This window comes from Eurytemora carolleeae, unplaced genomic scaffold, assembly GCF_000591075.1.
Source record: "Eurytemora carolleeae unplaced genomic scaffold, Eaff_2.0 scaffold1499, whole genome shotgun sequence".
NCBI classification, from domain to species: domain Eukaryota; kingdom Metazoa; phylum Arthropoda; class Copepoda; order Calanoida; family Temoridae; genus Eurytemora; species Eurytemora carolleeae.
Window position 1 is genome coordinate 31,474 of NW_019397407.1, and position 22,789 is coordinate 54,262.

General features: G+C 31.0%; 1 protein-coding gene across 2 annotated transcripts; it reads left to right on the forward strand.

Moving 5' to 3' along the window:
- Positions 1–1,465: 1,465 nt before the first annotated feature.
- On the forward strand, positions 1,466–22,155 carry LOC111714125 (proton-coupled amino acid transporter 1). Of its 2 annotated transcripts, none has more exons than XM_023489170.1 (20): positions 1,466–1,546; positions 6,150–6,260; positions 6,944–7,004; positions 8,056–8,105; positions 8,620–8,660; positions 8,921–8,983; positions 9,469–9,547; positions 9,693–9,732; positions 10,558–10,695; positions 11,019–11,107; positions 11,801–11,862; positions 12,732–12,798; positions 13,345–13,441; positions 14,620–14,684; positions 15,824–15,848; positions 16,395–16,477; positions 18,079–18,221; positions 18,670–18,768; positions 19,805–19,853; positions 19,945–22,155. In XM_023489170.1, the coding sequence occupies exons 1-20, from the start codon at positions 1,497–1,499 to the stop codon at positions 20,048–20,050; spliced, it is 1,518 nt and encodes a 505-aa protein (XP_023344938.1). In that variant the 5' UTR covers positions 1,466–1,496; the 3' UTR covers positions 20,051–22,155. The 2 variants fall into 2 exon arrangements, with proteins under 2 accessions (XP_023344938.1, XP_023344937.1); XM_023489169.1 differs by lacking the exon at positions 1,466–1,546 and adding an exon at positions 5,342–5,704.
- The last annotated feature ends 634 nt before the right edge of the window (positions 22,156–22,789 follow it).

Genomic DNA, 22,789 nt, shown 5'->3' on the forward strand with positions numbered 1-22,789 from the left:
TGACCCTTAAAAATTACAGGCACGAATATCTTATTCTTTAGGTAGCATCAAAACTATAATAACATGGAACAATAATAAAAGTTATATTTCGTATCTTTGGGATACATTGTATGTCAAGAACAACTGCTGCGTTGGTAAAAGACAACTTCCTTATACTCAATTCCCCTGTTACATGGGGATCTCTGAACTATTTAAAGCATAATGAAACCTGAATCTAAAAATCATGTGATCTGTCTTTCTATTAAATTCAGTCAGTTGACATGTGTGTGTATAGATATGTATGTTCTAGTTTAGTTACAACTTTGACCTCGAAACAATTAAATTTTTTTCGGGAAAAAAAGAATTTTAATAGTTTTACATTCTTTATTCACTTTCGATTAGGGTAATTATTTTTTTCATGGAAGCTTAGAAAAAAAGAAAATAGTGCAAAAAGAAGGGGTTTCTCTATGCTTTTCTTTCCTCTCCCTTTTGCCAGAAAAAAGGAAAATATAGAGACGGGAACTCAGTAAACCTTGGATTGAGATGGGAACTTTGTAAACCTTGGATATAGACAGTTACTCTGTAAACCCTGGATAGAGACAGGAACTCTGTAAACCCTGGATAGAGAACTCTGTAAATCTTGGATAGAGCCGGGAACTCTGTAAATCCTGGACAGAGATGGGAACTCAGTAAAACCCTGGATAGAGACGGAACTCTGTAAACCCTGGATAGAGACTGGAACTCTGTAAACCCTGGATAGAGACGGAACTCTGTAAACCTTGGATAGAGACAGGAACTCTGTTAACCCTGGATAGAGATGGGAACTTTGTAAACCCTGGATAGAGATAGGAACTCTGTAAACCCTGGATAGAGACAGGAACTTTGTAAACCTTGCATTAGAATACTGATGGGTGTGCAAGAACCAACATTCTTTTGTCGAAAATATCCACTCCTTTCCTAACCTTTCTTATCCCATTTGTCATTATTAAGGCGGAATTCTTACAATAGATATCCTCAGAATTTTCAAACCCGCAGTGAATTTTTTTCTCCAACCTGTAAGAATATTGAGCAATGAATTTATGTTTGAACCTGAACCTTCAATCAGTTGAGTCAGACATTGGTGGCAAATCTAAAAACTGCAGATCAGTTAAAAAGAAGATACAAGTCAGAGGAAAAATTCACTGCTCTTTTAAAAATGTTGTTAAAAAATTTTAATCTAAAAATAAATGGTAAAAAAAGACTGCATGGAAACAATATTGTAATGAATATTTTATTTCAAATATTATTCAGACTCAAGCTATATTATCCTTAATAATAAATAGCTCAAATTTTCAAAATAAGCTGCAGCTATCATTTTGAAAATAGTTTCCCTTCCTGAGATTATACTGGAAACCTTTATAATACTCAACTTTATGCTGAAAGATCACTGCAAGTTTAAACTTTGTTTTGAAAGAAGAAACTGAAAGGTTTCAAAAGATTCTGGAGATCACTGTAAGACTTCAATTTTAAGAAATAAAATGAGCAGTGTTGGACAACTTGAGCATCATCTTCCTTCTCAGGAATCCAGGTACAGTACAGAACAGTACAGTAAAGTACAGTACAGTACAGTAAAGTACAGTACAGTACAGTAAAGTAAAGTACAGTACAGTAAAGTACAGTACAGTACAGTAAAGTAAAGTACAGTACAGTAAAGCACAGTACAGTACAGTACACTACAGAACACTATAGTACAGTACAGTGAAGTACAGTACAGTACAGTACAGTACAGTACAGTACAGTACAGTACAGTACAGTACAGTACAGTACAGTACAGCACAATACAGCTCAGTACATTACAGTACGGTACAGTACAGTACTGTTCAGTACAGTAAGTTTAAAGTAATGTAAAGTTAAGTAATCTCTTGTTACAAAAGTTTTGGTCCAGTTTCAAACTAAAAACTTTTTGAAATATCAATTATTCAAATTTAGTCCTACTTAGTCCTAATGTCTCTATAACCTGCTTTAAAAGATGAATATCATGTAGATGAAATGAAATGGAAATAATATAAAATCAAAATTTATAGCACAGGGGTTTTGTGATATTTTTAAAGTTTATAAGTTTAAAAGTAGCTTGATCCGAACCAGTACAAGAATGTCAGTCTACAGTGCTCCAAACGTGTTTTGCTCCTCAATTGGTAATCAGAGATAAAAAAGTTAACATTAGACCGTGTATTTCTTAGATATAAGACCATATTGACCACTGCTCCTCAGTTTCGAAAATAAATCTATAAGTATGCTCATGAAGCGTCAGAAAAAAATTACGAATGTTAGATACAATTCCCTGATTTAAGGACTGCATTTTATGTTCGGAGTTTTAAGATACTAAAAGGTCGGGTAATTAATAACTTAATTACAAAATCCTTTTTTTTGAGGGGGGGGGGGGTAAGTGAAGATTAGAAGGTATACAAGATTTCGAGGATTTGAAGGATTTTGAGAAAATCGAGGATTTGGAGGATTTCGTGGATTTGAAGTATAATGGAGGAGTGATTTCCTGAAATCTGAATTGACCTGTACTTTACAGTCTACAGTTCAATGAGTACGTTAATTTATAATTGGCTGTAAGTGTACTTTAATTTTGAATTGTTTTATTGTGTACACTGTACACTTTACACTTCAGTTTACTTTAAAAGCTATAAGAGGGTGAAGTTAGAAATTAGTAAATAACCTACAATCAATGAATTATATATCCTACAATATCCTACAATATCCTACAGTATCCTACAGTCAAAACATAATATATCCAGCAATATACTATAATATCCTACAATCAATACATAAGATATCCTGTAATATCCCACAATCATACATAAAATATCCTACAATATTCTACAATCATACATAAAATATCTAACAATATCTTACAATATCCTACAATCTATACATAATAGATCCTGTAATATCCCACAATCGTACATAAAATATCCTACAATATTCTACGATCATACATAAAATATCCTACAATATCCCACAATCATACATAAAATATCCTACAATATCCTACAATATCCTACAACATCCTACAATATCCTACAATCATTTCAAAATAATATCTTCATTCATCCATGATTGATTTTGTTATTAAACTATTTCTTCCTAATGTATACCAATAATAAATTTCTTTTTACGTCATTTATGACACGATTTGTGATTTTTTTAATATTCACATTTTGAATAAAGGTTATTAATGTAATAAATCTAGGTCCCAAGATTACTTGACTCTTAGACTAGTTTCAGTCTCACTAACTCTATCTCTGGCCAAAACTCAAGGCTCTATATCTCTAGCCAAAACTCAAGGCTCTATGCACGTCCGTTTAAAACAATGATTCATACATCACTAATTTATTAATACAGGTAAATAGAACTGACCGGAATGGCCGGTCCGGGTCAATATGAACATAGATAAAATAGATAATACAGATTGTATTGATCATGGTAGCAAATTTTATTACATTAATATCATAGATAGATTTCTTACAAATTTAATTACACTAAACATATTTTACAACCCTCCTTCAGTGACCCTCCATGTAATATCCGATATCCTTGTAATCTACATCTTATCACTAAAGTAGAAGATATTGTCGTTGTTTTAAGTTTAGAATTGATAATTTCTGTTTGTTTTCTTGCCCAAACAATGCACAATTGTCAGTTTTGTAGAAAACTTTAATTGAAAATTAACCAGTTTTCAAAGTTTAAGTTTATTTTAAGTCATACTTTTAAGGGTACAGTCGTGAATTGGACATTGTCACATTTGAATGGAGGGCCATTTGAAATTACGCCTACAGTCCCTTTAATCATAAAGTTTTTTTTTATAAACTAAACACACACAAGTAACAGATTTACTCTATAAACTAAATTAATAGTTTAACTTTTTCCTTGCCAAGTACTACTGACTTCTGAGCCGGAACATTTGAAAGAGCATCGTTGAACGAAACTACCGAGTTTCTTTTTTGCACTTTAAAAAACGCTATCCATTTTACGGAAAAACTACAGTTCTCTATATTGCACATTCTTTGCGATATAAATATAGATACTATTGATGCATCACAAAACGTGTTCGTTGAAGGAAACAACATTCATTATAAAGAAAGCAGCTATTATTATACCGCACAAAGTGTGCAATATATCTAACAGACTAACTGTATTTTTTTCTTTGAATGTTATAGATATGTCTATCGGAACAATAGCGTTTTTTTTGCAGTGGGGGGGGGGTTCAGTTACTTTGTCTAGATTTATTTTTAAAAAGATAGAAAATAAAGAAGAAAAATAATACTAACCACATGTACGATATTTCTATAAAAATAATACTAACCACATGTACAATATTTCTATAAAAATAATACTAACCATATGTACAATATTTCTATAAAAATAATACTAACCACATGTACAATATTTCTATAAAAATAATACTAATAATATGTACAATATTTCTATAAAAATAATACTAACCACATGTACAATATTTCTAAAAAATAATACTAACCACATGTACAATATTTCTATAATATAATACTAACCACATGTACAATATTTCTATAAAATAATACTAACCACATGTACAATATTTCTATAAAAAAAAATACTAACCACATGTACAATATTTCTATAAAAATAATACTAATAATATGTACAATATTGCTATAAAAATATATTAAAATTTACAAGATTGCTGAACCCTATTTGTGAAACCCGGTCTCCCAAGTGTTTGTATAAAATGCCTTCTTTTTGAGCGAAAATTTTATGTTTTTTTTTTAAAAAGAAAATGGTATTGAAGGTTTAAAAGCTAGTTTTTGTACATTTTCTTTTAAATGCCTTTTTTTCGAAATCAGAAAATGTAAATACTTTCAAACTAGAGGTTTTTGCAGTAGTGAGATTTGAAATTCCAAAATGAGAATATATAATTTCAACTTTTATTTTCAAACTCTGGTATTGGCGGTAGTGAGATTTCAAAATCNGTTGAAGTTGATGATAACTTGATGTAAAGTCAACATGGCATGATTGTGAATAAATGTTAAAGTTTCAGAGATTAAAGATTTTGTCTGAATCTCGGGATCTAAAAACATATTTCCATCCTTGGAAGAATCCAATTTTGCTATAATTCTATAGATGCAAGTTTTTTAGTGCTTATTTTACAGAATTAATGTCAATTTAAATAAAAAATGTCGATTTTCAAAATTTAGATTAAAAACGTGTCGATTTTCAAAATTAAAATCAAAAACGTATCGATTTTCAAAATTTGGGAGCAAATCCGATTTAAATGTTTTTCCAATTTCTGATGTTCTTAGAAATGTCTCAGATTTGTGGGAGATTAACTTGCGAGATAAGGAGTCTTTGTTATAAGTGAAGAGAGACCGAGCTAAACGTCGTGAATAGTATACATAGACCTATACAGGGGGGGGGCTATGGGGCTCACCCACCCCCCCTCCGGGAGGAGCGAAATCTATGGTTTCCAGGGGGTTTCAGGTCCGAGAATTCCTGTAAATGCCCCTGATGGCATACGTATTTTTTTTGTCCTGGCACCTGGCGTGTACAAATTGTACAGGCTGTACGTACACCGTACAATGTAATGGATTGGTACACTGACCCCTTTGTTTCAAATTTAAAGGCCCGTAAACACATGTTTATTAATAGAAATTGAAATAATGAAAAGGTATAGCTCTGACACCCATCTTCATCATAATAGGTAAAAATATTATTCAAATCATAGATCTGGAAAAGGAGTTATCGGAGATATCAGATACTGGGTGTCCAACGAAGCATGACAGTTGGTAAATAGTTTGGAATGTCTTCTTTTATATACTGTATTAGTTATTTAAGACGTTTTGGCAATTTTAATCTTGTTAAAAAATCTTTTACTCAAATTTACTTTGCTTTGAAATCAATTTTATTATGTGACTGCTATATATTAATTTTTAGTATTGGTATCAAACAACTGAACAAATGATGTAAGAAGACAGTTTAAATTATTTACCAATTGTCATGTTTCGTAGAACACCCTGTATTTTAATTCTGTCGTCTTCAATTGAGGAATTGAATTTCATCTAGATTTTTCGGTGGATATAATCTGAAATTTTAACCTCTAGCTCTCATTATTACAGTGTATTCTTTTTTAAATCCCTTTAATTCAGGCCAGAGCACCATGGCCGCCGAAAAAGGACCGTCTCTACTACGGAGCATATTTTGGAGGAGGTTGAACGATTTGGCCGCCGAACTATTTCTACATCAGATCTTAGAAAAAGGTGAAATATGAATATTTCTTTTATGAAAGTTGTATAATTTCCATTTACACTTTACGCCTCTTTTTATAAAAACGATTCATTTAGAATACTTTTCTAAAATTTGAAATTTTTAGATACAAACAAATGGACTAGTTACATACATATACGTATAGAATATTATTTAATCGTTTTCGTATAGTGGTATGCGATTATATCAATACAATTAAGACTACTTTCGATTTCAATTTTGATTTACATCAATCTGTCAAAAAGCATAGATACACAAAGAGATAGATATAGATTTTCTTTGCAAAATTATTATGCTCTAAGACATCAATTTTATTGAAATTACTGTAAAGATATTTATATTTTCAATGATAACAAGAAAAAATTTACAAAAACTTCTTATCTTATTTTGCATTTAAAAACACCGGTTTCTTTTAATCTAAAATTCACTTTTAAGACCAATTTCCTCTTTAAGATAACTGTTGATTATAAATGTTAGAATTTTATCCAAATAAATGAAATATATTTTCGGAGAAGATATCAATTTTCGTTAAAAAAATATCTTTTCATGTTAAATGCATCTAAATTGATTGCCCACTTTTCAAGATCTCTCAACGCATGACAAATAAGTTTAAGAATATTATCCACGCCAATTCATGAAATGGCCCTATTTTTGTTTCCATAATATTTTGTATAAGGTTAATGAGTTCAGGACCCAGCGAAACATCACATTTACTATCAGAGGACGAATACACAGAGGTCAGTTCTCGGTTCGGATCTTATGAATGAGATAAGTAGTCGAACTAAGCATTGCTGGTTCAACTTCTTTTCCGCCAAGATGCATGTTTACCCACCTAAACTTGAACCGCCTGAATTTTATTATTGAAGGGACGAATGTTTTCAAATGTAGATACGATATGATACGATATATTTACGATATGATACGATATGATACGATATGATACGATATATTTTCGTTTATACAATATGTACGATACGATTAGAACACTTGTCAATCTACATCCAGTCAATTTACATTTTTGTCAACTTTATATATTGTCAATTTACTTATTGATCTTAACTAAAAATTCCATCTTCTATCTTTGATGCCCAAATAAAAAATTGGACGAAAAATATGTTTCGCTTGTTTTTTTTGTTTGTTTTTTTAAATGTCTGCGTTACTGGGCGAAGCAAGCGGAATTTATTCAAGTGTAGCCGAAATGATGATATCTAGTCCTAATAGGTTTACAATTGCTGTTAAATCATGAATATAAGGTAAAATACAGTTTGAATTCCTTACAGTCTTTGAAATCTTGTCCTTTGTGGGTAACCCTGTATGTTCAAAATCCATATCGTTCATTTTTTCAATCGTTAAAAAAATGATTTTGTTCGTTCTCAAAATGGCCGTTCATTTTCCATCATCTATTTCGTTTGTTTTATCACTGAACAATCTTTCAGTATAATTGATCGTTCTTTCGGTAAAATCATGATCGTTTTTTCTAAATTTTGTATGAAAAGTCGTTCGTTCAGTAAAAAAAAAGATAGTTTTTCCAAATCTTTTCGAAAATTTGTTTGTTAAGTAAAAAAAACCGATCGTTTTTAATTTCCTTCGATGTTAGGAATTAAAAATCAAGTTCGTTTGAACGTTTTTATCAGAGAATGGGCCGTCCTTACACGACACAGTGTAGAATGTAACCATACTGTTATAGCGCCCTCCTTTAGTTTTGATATTATTATTTTAAGACCTCTATTCGCATGACGGACCTTTAAAATTTTACTTTCAAATTCATAAAAATTTTATTTTCTGTAGATTTTAGAAGGAGAGGAGGAGGAGGAGGAGTTGTTAGGACACACTATCTCGTAAGTTCATATAATTCAACTCTCCGCTCATATATATATTATTTGTATATTTATATATTATATACTTATATATTTATATATTATATACTTATATATTTATATATTAGTATATATATATAAATATGTTACCTGACTAAAGCTGGCCAAACGGCTGGACCAAATTGGCTGAATTTTTGTAAAGAATCTTTTCTTTACAAAATGAAAAAAAATGTCCACGGTCAACGCTGGGTACATCAGCTAAAACAAAGTAAAACTAGTTCTAATAATGATTCATTACTGTATCACACTATTATTTTGCTAGATGGCTTTGGCATATTTTTATCTGAACAACCCAACATTTTATGCTGTTCTTAAAAAGAAAAAAGGATGAAAAGAAATTTCAAGGGGAGCTCCCTCTTGTCTACAAAATGTTAACCCTGTATACGCCTCAATAGTCTTGATAATTGATACCCTTTCGTTTGGTCAAATATTTTACAACATTTTCATTTTTGTTTTATAAAGTTTGTATTTTTAGGAACACGGAAACTATTATTCATCTTCTGAAAGGAAACATTGGTAAAACTATTCTTTTTACTTTAGCATTTTTATTCTTCTATTCAATCAAGAAAACTTCAGAGAGTTCCGTTTTTTCTTTTCCATTTGTGTGAAGGGGTATATCCCCCCCCCTGGCTAAAGTTTCCCTAGTTTGCCATTTTCTCTCTCTCACCCTGTATCTCTGAATACTGTTAGAAGCGCCTATCAAGACCCAGTGTTACTTCTCTGAAAGCTGAATGTATACTGAAATTTTTAAATTTAATTTTAATTAATTTTTTTAGGAATTGGCGTTTTAACAATGCCTATAGCAATGAGCAATGCAGGTCTATTGGGAGGAGTTCTAGGAAAACCATTATTTTTCAAACAAAAAATGCCTTTACATTTTCATTATTATTCAATAAATACTTAAAAACCATAGGATTTGTCATGAGCTTTAGTTTAGATGAATGTTTTATGATTTCTAAAATATTGGTAAAAATTCAGATTCAGTTTCTTAAAAAAACATAACTTTCAAAAAATTGAAAAATATCTAACTTGTCAAAATATTAAAAAATATCAGAATATTGTCTAAATATTAAAAATTTCTAAATTGTCTAAACATTTGAATTGTCTAAAAATTGAAAAATATGTAAATTGTCCAAATACTGAAAAATATTTAAGTTGTCTAAATATTGAAAAATATCTAAACTGTCTAAATATTGAAAATTTGCAAATTGTCTAAATATTGAAAATATCTAAATTGTCTAAATATTGAAAAATATCTAAATTGTCCAAATACTGAAAAATATCTAAATTGTCTAAATATTGAAAAATAATGTTTACAAACTAGGAATGGTTCTGGTTGCTCTGATAACTATTCACTGTATGCACACTCTAGTTATTTCCTCACATAAAATGGTGGATAAAAAGTATTTTTTATAAATAAACTTTTTTTTATTTATCTTGTTGAAATTGGAGAACAGTGATTTATATTAAATGAAATGAAAGAAGTAAAGAATAAAATAATACTTATTGTTTGACATTTTAATAGTATTAATAATATAATTTGAAAAGGGACGGAGTGCGATTTCTAGACTATGCTGATACTGCTGAGGTGAGTTGTCCCTTTATTTTACCTGGAATTTTGTTGCGCCAAGCACACTGCTTGAACTTACAAATAATTTTCAATTTTTAGTGCAAAGAAATTGAGTCTTTTACTAATCCCTATTTTTTTGCAACCTGATTTAGTGTTAACCTTTATATTTCAATTCAAACTTAGTTTATTTGATATAACAGAATTAATAGTTTCAAATATCTAACGTCAAAGATATAAGGATAAAAAATCAGAATTTGTGGCAAAGACTTAATTCCCTGGATCCGCAAGTATTTTCCGGCGTAACGATTTGATTAATTTGATTTCCCTAAAATATGGTATACAAATAAAGGACACTTTTCAAAAAAAGATTAAAAGATATAGTCAAACATAAAGGATGTCAAAAATCAGCGCGAATTAAAAAGATGCTTAAAAATGCCCATTTTTAGCCTTTACATTTTTCACAGCCCATAAAACCTATCTTATTTTTTTTAAACATTACAAATAAATCTTTATCAGTTAAAAAACACTCAAAAATTAGCTTCGACACTTTTCAGCCTCAAAAACCTAATTGTCCAAATATTACATGCAGAATATTTTTAGTAATTTTTATCTTTCTAATATTCTATTGAAGTGATATTCAATGCTAAACTTTTGCTCTTAATTCTGAGAAGAAATAGCTAATTCTATCAGATTGACACGAAATTGTAGAGCCAAATTATATCACTGTCGTCCCCATGTATTGTTTATAATTCAGAATTACATTCTCAACCATTTTAGATATCCTTGATATTATTTTTTATTTTTATTTGATCGATTTCTAAAAAATGACAATTTATATGACAGGCTGCGTTCAATGATGCTGGGGGTTGGTGGGCTAAATCCGCCAAATTTTTCGGTCGTCTAATAAACCTGTTCCTCTGTATGTCTCAGATAGGCAGCAACGCTGTTTATATTCTTTTCGTGGCACAGAATATTCTTCCGGTAAGTTTTTAGAAAACTTAAATATTTTCATAAATATTTTTAATTTTCTGAAAAGGACTCAAGGTAGTCGGAGTTTCAAGTGGTATGTCCGATCTACAGCTTGGTACCCTCCAAAACTTTGTCTTATTACGAATGCATAGTCTTTTCCATTCTTCTTTCTTTGAAAATTAATTATTTTAAATTTTGGTTTCTCTCTGAATTATCTTGGTTATTGATAAGATAAAAGTTTTAAGGGTACCGGTGTAAATCGGACATGTCCCTCTTTTTTTTACAGTAGAAGGTCACTTGAAATTTCAGACTCTTTTAATTCAATTCTTGCTTAGATTGTTGAGACCTATTTAAGTCCTGGGTGGAATTATCGAATCTATATTGCAATACTTCTAATACCAGTTATTCTGACTTGCTGTGTCAGGTAGAAATAAGTAAATTTCGAGCCCGCGGTCTTAATTCCTTAAACCCAGTTATAGGCTGAATCTTGTGAATCAGCTGACGATAGCTTGTATCACGTATTCGACAGCTGCCAGCTTATGGTTATAGGCACATTTATGGAGTTAGACCTTGCGAGCCTGATTCTAATCAAATCCCTCAAATCCGCAAATTCCAGGCATGAAGATAAGTTGCAACCTAAATCCGAAAGTTCAAGTCCCAAATTAGTCTCGTTGACAGCTTATACCTGAGTCTTATTTTTCCAAATTGTTTAAACCGCGGGCTCTGCCAAAATAATTTGTATGAAAATTCAAATAAAACATCAAATTAACCATCTGGGGGGAAAAAACAAGTTTTAAAAAGATATTTTCCACAAAATTTTTATACTTTTATTATTGTTTGATGTGAGGACCACGAAATAGTTACAATAGTGGTTGATACCTAGCAAGCAAAATATCTTTCTTTAATTAGTCAAAACTTATGATTATTAGACCAAAAACAGACCTGAGCTTAAAACTTTAGAATAAGATATCCTTAAACTTAATATCTAAAGTTTTCAGCTCTGATTAAATTAGCTTCAAAATAAAATATGAATTTAAAGCTAAGTTTGTTTTAATTAAGCATAATTACAGAATTTAATATTTTGCTTCTGATGAATGAAGAGTTTGTATATTTGTAGGAATTTGAAATATTTGTCTCCGCTATCCGTTGTAGCAAATATACTGGAATTTGTGGGTTTAGGTAATATATATATATATATATTTTAAATATTTAAATACGGAGTGTTCCAATGAAAAACTTCTATATCGTCTTTATCACGTCAACACAATTTTAGTAGTATTCAAATTAAAACAGTTTATAAAGAAAATGAAGAGGTTTGGGAATTCCAAAATATAGTCTACCATTTTTGCTTTTCAAATTGAGAAATCTGTCCCAAGTCCAAGTAAAAACAACAAAATTGTTCAAACATTTAATATTTTCGTCAATTTCAAAGATAGGTACACCACATTTGAATTAACCTATATATGTATAAGATATAAAAACTTTTTTATATACTTATTAACCTATGTCCATTATTGGAAACCGAATTCGAAGACGATTTTTATGTCATCTTTAAATTTCAATGTTAATTGGGACACCCTGTACGTATTTGGATATACGGTAATTATTTGAAATTAGCATTAAAGTGGGTGTTTTCTTTTTTAGAGGATTTATAAAGGGGGTGTTTTCTTTTTTAGAGGATTTATAAAGGATTGATTACAAAGAAATTAAAAATATGTTGAAGCCGTTTTTCCGTACATCACAACAATGAAATAATATTATATTGAAATAAATGCTGTGTACAGTGCACCACACAATACCCTACCATCATAGTCCCCAATAGGGGGGGGGGGAGGCGCACCACCCCCGTAAATTAAGTAATTGTAAATTTACCATATAAAAATGTTAGAAATGGTGAAAATTACAGGTTTCTCTAAAAAAAAGTCTAAAATAACCCTATAATAGGGAATTTCGGTGCGTTTTAAATTTCAAACCTAACACAAGAACCACCCTCCCCTCCCTCTAGCATACGACAATTGCGCCACAACCTTAATTATCTTAACATTTAGGTATAATATTCTACTTTATATTTGCTACTCCATTACCCAGCTCGGACACTAGACCTTGGTTCTCTAGGTAGGAGTAAAACCTTGGTTCTTTAGGTAGGTTTATAATCTTGGTTCTCTAAGTAGGTTTAGAATCTTGGTTCTCTAGGTAGGTTTAGAACCTTGGTTCTCTAGGTAGGCTTAGAACCTTGATTTTCTAGGTAGTTTTAGAACGTTTATTCTCTAGGTAGGTTTAGAACCTTGGTTCTCATGGTAGGATTAGAACCTTGTTTCTCAAGGTAGAATTAACTTCATGGTTCTCATGGTAAGATTAGAAGCTTGGTTCTTGAGGTAGGATTATAACCTTGGTTCTCAAAGTAGGAATAGAATCTAGGTTCTCAAGTTAGGTTTATAGAATCCATGAAACATTTTCTTAAATCAGTCAACACGGCTACAAGACAATTTAAACATCCGAATATTTAAAAAGTTTTGTAAACATTTATAGGTGTTTCTTGTCGGTCGAATTTTTCCCTTTACATGTGACACTGCACTTCTTAACAATGTACTTTTGTTTCAGTGCGGCAAATTTCCCTTTACATGTGACACTGCACTTCTTAACAATGTACTTTTGTTTCAGTGCGGCAAATTTCCCAATTTTCTTCGGAACTGCAATTTTTGCATTCGAAGGAATAAGTGTGGTTTTACCAATAGAAAATCAGATGACGACAAAAAAGGTAAAATATTTTGCAATCCTTGAACAATCCTTTGGAATTTTTTTGCACTCCTTTTGCAATTCATTTGCAATCCTTATGCAATCCTTCTGCAATACTTCTGCAATCCTTCTGCAATCCTTCTGCAATCCTTCGGCAACCCTTCGACAATCCTGATGCAATCCTGATGTAATCCTGATGTAATCCCGATGCAATCCTGATGCAATCCTGATGCAATCCTGATGCAATTCTGATGCAATCCTGATGCAATCCTGATGCAATTCTGATTCAATCCTGATGCAATCCTGATGCAATCCGGATGCAATCCTGATGCAATCCTGGTGCAATCCTGATGCAATCCTGATTCAATCTTGATGCAATCCGGATGCAATCCGGATGCAATCCTGATGCAATCCTGGTGCAATCCTGATGCAATCCTGATGCAATCCTGATGCAATCCCGATGCAATCCCGATGCAATTCTGATACAATCCTGATGCAATCCTGATGCAATCCTGATGCAATCCTGATGCAATCCTGATGCAATCCTGATGCAATCCTGGTGCAATCCTGATGCAATCCTGATGCAATCCTGGTGCAATCCTGATGCAATCCTGATGCAATCCTGATGCAATCCTGATGCAATCCCGATGCAATTCTGATACAATCCTGATTCAATCCTGATGCAATCCTGATGCAATCCTGATGCAATCCTGATGCAATCCTGATGCAATCCTGATGCAATCCTGATGCAATCCTGATGCAATCCTGGTGCAATTCCGATGCAATCCTTATGCAATCCTTCTGAAATCTAATCTAGCTATCTAATTTATCCATCTACTCTATCCATCTAATCTATCCATCTAATCTATCCATCTAATCTAGCAATCTATCTAATTAAGCTTTCTAAGCTAGCTATCTATCTAGCTATATATCTAGCTATCCAATCAATCCATTTATTCTAGCTATCTAATCTAGCTATCAAATATAGCTATCTAATCTAGCTGTCTAATTCTATCTTTTCAATCCATGTAATCTAGCTATTTAATCTAGCTATCCAATCTATCTATTCAATTCATCTAATCTAGCTATCTTTTCTAATTTAGCTATCTATTTAGCTATCTATCTATGAGCTATCTAATCTAGCTATCTTATCCATCTATGTAATCTATCTATATAATCCAGCTATAAATCTATTTCTAGGCTATGCTTGGATTTAATGGTGTACTCAATACTTCGATGGTTATAATTGCTTGTCTTTATATTAGGTATTTCATCTTCTAAAATTATTCCAAATGTGAATTGCGATTAAAATAGAAAATTACAATATTTTTTTTAAACAATTGAATTTATTTCTATTAATATAATATGGTTGGTAGTGGTACAACTTACAAGACATAACTTAACGTTGTTTTCAAGTTTCGTTCGATTTTTCTACAAAAGTTGACCGACAGGTGTCACTGCTCTCGATGTTTCTGCATGGTTCCACGTGGGAAAGACACCTAGCGGACAAAAAATCGTCGTTTTTTGTGAATTGTATGTATATTAAACAAATAAAATATATAATGAAATCTCAACTATATACGAATACGTCGAAAAAAATCGGTGATTATAGGTAGTATAAATATCTCAATGATTTGTTTGGAATTAAAGAAATTTGTTTACCTTCCTAGTCGAATATTGCAACCTTCTAAAATTTGTATGAGTCGATTTTAACAATTTTCTCCTTATAGACGCAACAGATAGAAGTAAGATTAGTAGCAATCGCCAGCAAAAATTTTTCGACGAAAGCCTCTTTCATTTTTCGCGAACACTCCATTTTAAGTGAATACTGCTTTTACGTATTTTCCATCTAAAATTTCACAGTACAATAAACCTAATTGATTTAGCTCGACAAATATAGAAATATTCTCCCAATGTTGATATGGAACTTTTATTTGGTAAGAAATAAATTTTGTTCTAAACATAAACTTTAGGAACTGAAAACGTCATTTCAATTGACTCTACTTTCATAGAGAGGCATGTCCGATTCTCAACACACATTTACCTGATCTAGAAGTTATTTATATTTTTCAATTTCGGTGTCTCTATGAAAGTAACATTCGAATTTATATGCTACGAGAATATCCTGAAACAATTGAGGAATTAAACACAATTCGTTAGAACAACGACGATATCTTCCTGATATGAAGGGTACCGTTGTGAATCAGAAACCTGATATGAAGGGTACCGTTGTGAATCAGAAACGCCACGCTAGAAACTGAGGGTAATTTTTTAAAACGTCTTGGTATAGTCTTTTTAGTTCTGTCACACTCACAATTGTTAATATTTTAAACTATTGATGAATATGTTACCTTTGAACGAATACTTTTTTATTGTTTATCTTTAATAATTTATTTTTTTTCAGCATGGGATTCTTTGGATATCTTAAGGTATTTTATATTTTTATTAAAAACATACGAATAAAATCATAATTTTCTAACATTGTTAAATTTCAAGTTAATTTGAACATTTAACTTTAGCCATAGATATATGTTTCAATCGATTCTTTAATCGAAATTCCAATTTTTTTTCTTTTCCATGGCTGTAAATTAAAAAGATGTTTTAATTGTAACTATATAGGATTTGATTATAACTTAAAATTTACTTGAATTTGCGATGGATGACACGCTGAATATAATTCCTATATATCCTAATTCCACAGTTTTAATTGAAAATACAGTAAACTCCTAATTTCTCCTTAGTATAGCCTGGAAATGTCGGCTAAATATTGTAGAACCAAAATTCCCATTACAATTTACTTTATACATATACAGTGAGACCAACAAAACCGCGGATTGGATAGACGACGATTATACTGTTTTTACTGTATACGATGCCCTGACCAATATAAAAAAACGCATGATTGCGTAAATGTCGTCTTTCTATTTTACAGTTTTTTAAGCCTGGTGTAGTATTCTGTTATTTTGTTTATTTAGTACGGTGATGATGTAGAGAGTAGTATAACCCTAAACCTTCCTGCAGACTCACCATTAGCTCAGTCAGCTCTAGTCATGTTCAGGAATATTCTTATTATCTAGTCATGTTCAGCAATATTATTATCTGGTCATGTTTAGGAATATTCTAATTATATAATCATGTTCAGGAATATTCTTATTATCTAGTCATGTTCAGGAATATTCTTATTATCTAGTCATGTTCAGGAATATTCTTCTTATCTAGTCATGTTCAGGGATATTCTTATTATCTAGTCATGATCAGGAATATTTTTTATTATCTATTCATGTTCAGAAATATTCTTAATATCTAGTTATGTTCAGGAATATTCTTATTATCTAGTCATGATTAGGAATATTTGTATTATCTATTCATGTTCAGAAATATTCTTATTAACTAGTCCTGTTCAGGGATACTCTTGTTATCTAGTCATGTTCAGGAATATTCATATTATCTAGTCATGTTCAGGAATATTCTTATTATCTAGTAATGTTCAGAAATATTCTTATTATCTAGTCATGTTCAGGAATATTCTTATTATCTAGTCATGTTCAGGAATATTCTTATTATCTAGTCATGTTCAGGAATATTCTTATTATCTAGCTATGTTCAGCAATATTATTATTATCTAATCATGTTCAGGAATATTCTTATTATCTAGTCATGTTCAGGGATATTATTATCTAGTCATGTTCAGGGATATTCTTATTATCTAGTCATGTTCAGGAATATTCTTTTTATCTATTCATGTTCAGGGATATTCCTAACATCTATAATGTTTAGATATATTCTTATTATCTAGTCATGTTTAGGAATATTCTTATTATCAAGTCATGTACAGGGATATTATTATCTAGTCATGTTCAGGAATATTCTTATTATCTAGTCATGTTCAGGGATATTCTTATTATCTAGTCATGTACAGGGATATTATTATTTAGTCATTTTCAGGGATATTATTATCTAGTCATGTTCAGGACTATTCTTATTATCTAGTTATGTTCAGGGATATTCTTATTATCTAGTCATGATCAGGAATATTTTTATTATCTATTCATGTTCAGAAATATTCTTATTATCTAGTTATGTTCAGGAATATTCTTATTATTTAGTCCTGTTCAGGGATACTCTTGTTATGTAGTCATGTTCAGGGATATTCATATTATCTAGTCATGTTCAGGAATATTCATATCATCTAGTCATGTTCGGGAATATTCTTATTATATAGTCATGTTTAGATATATTCTTATTATTTAGTCATGATCACGGATATTCTTATTATCTAGTCATGATCAGGAATATTCTTATTATCTAGTCATGTTTAGGAATATTCTTATTATCTAGTCATGTACAGGGATATCATTATCTAGTCATGTTCAGGAATATTCTTATTTTCTAGTCATGTTCAGGGATATTCTTATCTAGTCATGTTCAGGAATATTCTTATTATCTAGTCATGTTCAGGGATATTCTTATTATCTAGTCATGTTCAGGGATATTATTATCTAGTCATGGTATATTCCTTTCCTTGTCATGTACAATACTGTTACATCTGCAATTTAATAATCTGTCATCATAAAGTTTATTTCTAATCATATTTGATTTGATACAGATGACACCTTAGCGATTCGAAATCTATAAAATAAAGAATAAGAAATATTTTAGTTTGGCAATATTTTTCTCCTACGCTCTTCAGTTCTATGTAGTGATGGATATAATAGGACCGAACCTAATTAAACCCTATGTACCGGAGAGATTGTACATGCCTGCTGAATACACTACCAGGATTCTACTCAATGTATTTACATGTATGTATGTACGGTTCCACTTACAAAATACAATATGCTGTACAGTTGTGTACTGATTTAAAAGAAAAAAAAGAAAATTTTTAATATCAGAGGATCTTATAGATCCTTGTGTTTTTTCGTAAATACTTGTACTCAAAATAACAAAAAAAACATCTTAAAACAAATTTAAAAACAATTCCCTCTGCCAAATATTATTTTTAGCTTTATCTTAAATATTTTTCAGCATAAATTACTAAACAAATTAGGAAAAATGTCAAGGTCCATGAACTTCTTTTGAATTTAAGAATTGTCACAAAGAAAAATTTCTTGGATTTACAATTTATATTCAAAATATTAATTTCACTTTGGGGTTTCTCTTTTTAAAAATGTTGTGAACAAATTTGATAAGGTTCTATGAACGTTACCCCTAAACCAACCCCAAAATGCGAACAGCTCCTTTATTGTTTAGTGGGACTGGCTGCAACTGTACCTTGGCTTGATCTGCTAGTGTCCCTGCTTGGTGCTGTGAAGATGTCCACACTCTCACTGATGGCACCAGCTCTCATAGGTTAGTTTCAGATACGAGTTTAGAAACCCTCTAATTTAAAGAGAAAATCAGATTCTTCTTATTGTTGTTCAAGAGCGTCGTCGTTCCTAAACAAACACACAATTACTAACAAACAAACATACACCCAATCTTTTCTTCACGTACATCATCTATATACAATTTAGCTTGTCTTTCTGGGTGTTTGTGTGTATCCAACAAACGTCAAAACGGCTGAACCGATCGGGCACAAATTTTGTGTGGGACCTCACGTGACCCCAGGGAAGGTTTATGGATGATTAAATTTTTAAAAAATTACCTCTAACAAAATTCGATTTTTCAAAATTTTTAAATTAAACAAAAATTTCTTTATAAAATCCGCGAAATTTTTGTTTGTTTTTGTTTTACAATGTATACAAAGAAAACATGTTCGCAATTGAAATAGAAGATGGGCGCAAAGCTCCATAGAAGCCTAGTTTAACTAAAAGATCCAATCTTGTATTGTTTTCAGTTTCTCTGATGGATTTTCTAAACAACTTTTGAAAATGGAACATTATTAGATGCAAAACTTTAAATTCCGACCTGCTGTTTACTTTTGCAGGAGTCATGTGACTGTGAGGTCCTACAAAATAGTTGATCCTGAGCTGAAAACTTTAGAATGTGATATCCTTAATCCCGATCCGTTAATTAATCTGGAGATTAATAATAAGAGGAGAACAAGTATTGTTTAATCTGGAGATTAAGAAAAAGGGGAGATTAAGCATCGATCTCGATATCCATCATTGTAAAGTTTTCCGCTCTGAAAACTTTAGAATGAGTTATCCTTAATCCCGATTACTTAATCTGAGTATCCAATGGACACACTTTTGATTTTCTTCTTAAACCGTTCTTTCTTGGATATAGTAGAGAAAAATAGAATGAAGCATTAACCTCGATATCCACCATTCTAAAGTTTTTAGCTCTGATCGGTTTAACCGTTTTGGCAAATATTGAATAGACGAATATAGAAATATTTGATCTTAATTGAATTTTTATTTAGTCATTGATTATTTTATTTCAGAGACAAGTGCTAACTGGAGTACAGATACTAGAACTAAATGTATATTTAGGTAAATTACAATATTTTCCGCAAAATTTAATTTGTTAATCAAAGTTTTAGCATTTCAAAAAATAATTCTTTAAATAAATGTTTTTTTTCAGATCTTTGAAGAACAGTTTTATCTTCCTAGTGGGACTCCTGGGATGTATTATCGGAACCTACATCAGTCTTCTAGAAATAGTTAAAAAATTCCAGGAACCAGAGTAGTTTAAACTCTACCTTGCCTAACAATTCAAATAATAAAAATCGGAAAAATCCGAATTTCAAAATTTCGGAATGAAATAACAATAACTAGATTTCAACAGGATCAAAACTCCGGAATTCCGGATAATCAATCAAGTCCGAAATCTGTTAAACTGTTGAACCCAGATTAAAGAATTCATGAACACATTGAATCTAAAGAAAGACACACTTCCAAGATGGAATAATAACAAGAAGTTGAATTTTAGAAGAAAGAATCTAAAAACTTGAAAATTGATTAGTTAAAATAAGCTTTAATGGTTCAGACATATTTCTTGACTGAAAGAAAGAAAAGTTTCTTGTAAAATGTAATCGCCATATTGGTTTTGCTATTTCTTATTATATAAGCATTTTTCAAACAGCTTTCACTTTTATGGAGATTTTTTAAAAAATATTTCCCCTGAATTATGTGAACAATATTTCCCCTGAATTATGTGAACAATATTTCCCCTGAATTATGTGAACAATATTTCCCCTGAATTATGTGAACAATATTTCCCCTGAATTATGTGAACAATATTTCCCCTGAATTATGTGAACAATATTTCCCCTGAATTATGTGAACAATATTTCCCCTGAATTATGTGAACAATATTTCCCCTGAATTATGTGAACAATATTTCCCCTGAATTATGTGAACAATATTTCCCCTGAATTATGTGAACAATATTTCCCCTGAATTATGTGAACAATATTTCCCCTGAATTATGTGAACAATATTTCCCCTGAATTATGTGAACAATATTTCCCCTGAATTATGTGAACAATATTTCCCCTGAATTATGTGAACAATATTTCCCCTGAATTATGTGAACAATATTTCCCCTGAATTATGTGAACAATATTTCCCCTGAATTATGTGAACAATATTTCCCCTGAATTATGTGAACAACATTTCCCCTGAATTATGTGAACAATATTTCCCCTGAATTATGTGAACAACATTTCCCCTGAATTATGTGAACAATATTTCCCCTGAATTATGTGAACAACATTTCCCCTGAATTATGTGAACAATATTTCCCCTGAATTATGTGAACAACATTTCCCCTGAATTATGTGAACAATATTTCCCCTGAATTATGTGAACAACATTTCCCCTGAATTATGTGAACAATATTTCCCCTGAATTATGTGAACAACATTTCCCCTGAATTATGTGAACAATATTTCCCCTGAATTATGTGAACAATATTTCCCCTGAATTACGTGAACAATGCCACGTATTTTTGTCAGTTATAGCTTTATTTTAGTTTTTATTCATAACGCTTTGTAAATATTTTATTTTGATGATCCTTCGAAAATGTTGTTGCTTTTATTAGTTAGATATTTTTTTTACATTTCTAATATTTTACATAATTTATTATTTGTACTTATATACGTGTCCTGACACTTGTGTGAATAATAGACAATATTTGACTAGTATAAAAATGTTTAAAGGGCCCAGTAACGTGCAGTTAAAGAATTGAAATTCGACAATCATACAAACGTGTTTTTTCCTTTATAATATTGTTAATAGGATGCAGCTACTCCTATAGACTTAAATTTAAGGGATTTACAACGTAATTTTAATTGACCCACCATCTATAGGAGCATGTTCTATTTAACAAGGTTCACTTTACACCTTTGTGTTGGCAATAATGATCAAGAAATCCTCGTTTTCTCTTCTCAAAATGTGTTATTACTAAAGCGACTTTCGGATTTACACAGTGGAGACTCGGAAGAAAGCTGTGCGACCGACTTTGGAACTTTAGTAGATGGAAAAGTCTACCGTTGTGAATCGATCATGAAACTCGTTGAATTGGGGTCATTTTAAAAAAACGTCGCGATATTACTTTAAATATGAACATAATCCAGATACATGGATCAATTAGGAATAATAAAATGATTCATATTTTAATACGTGTACTGTACATTGTACAGACGTACAAAGTGATTATAACATCTCTTTCAACTCTTAGAGGTTACTTAGAACGTTAATGTTTCATTTGAACTAAAGCTGGATTTATTTTGTATTTAAAATCGTGAAAATATATGTACCATGTACATTGTACAATAAATGCATAATTTCATATTTTTAGTTTAAGTCAGGGTGTGGGCTCTGGGGCTCCCACCTGTTACCTGTATCTGCAGTTACCTTAATTGTCACCTCTATCTGTTACCTTTACTGATGCCAGTATCTTTTAGCTTAACTGTTTCCTGTATCTTTAACCTTGACTGTTACCTGTATCTGTTACCTTAATTGTTACCTGTATCTGTTGCCTTATCTGTTACCTTAAATGTTACCTTTATATGCTACATGTATCTGTTACCTTAACTGTTACCTTTATGTGCTACATGTATCTGTTATCTTTATCTGTTACCTGAACTGTTATCTTTATCTGTTAGCTGTATATGTCATCTATATCTGTAACCTTAACTGTTTCCTGTATCTGTTGTCTGTGTCTGTTACCTGTATCTGTTATCTATATCTGTTACCTGTATCTGTTACCTGTCTATTTTTTTTAAACAGATGCACAGATGCTGATAAGCTCAAGATAAAGAATGCAAATTATAAGTTATCCATAAATCTCAAAACTATAATATAAAAAAGAAGTGATTTTAATCTTAATATTTTCAAACGCAAATAAAATTTACCAAATCATTTATTTGAGAAAAGCACTAATTTTTTTATTTTTAGAAATAAATGACTTTTTACACTTACTA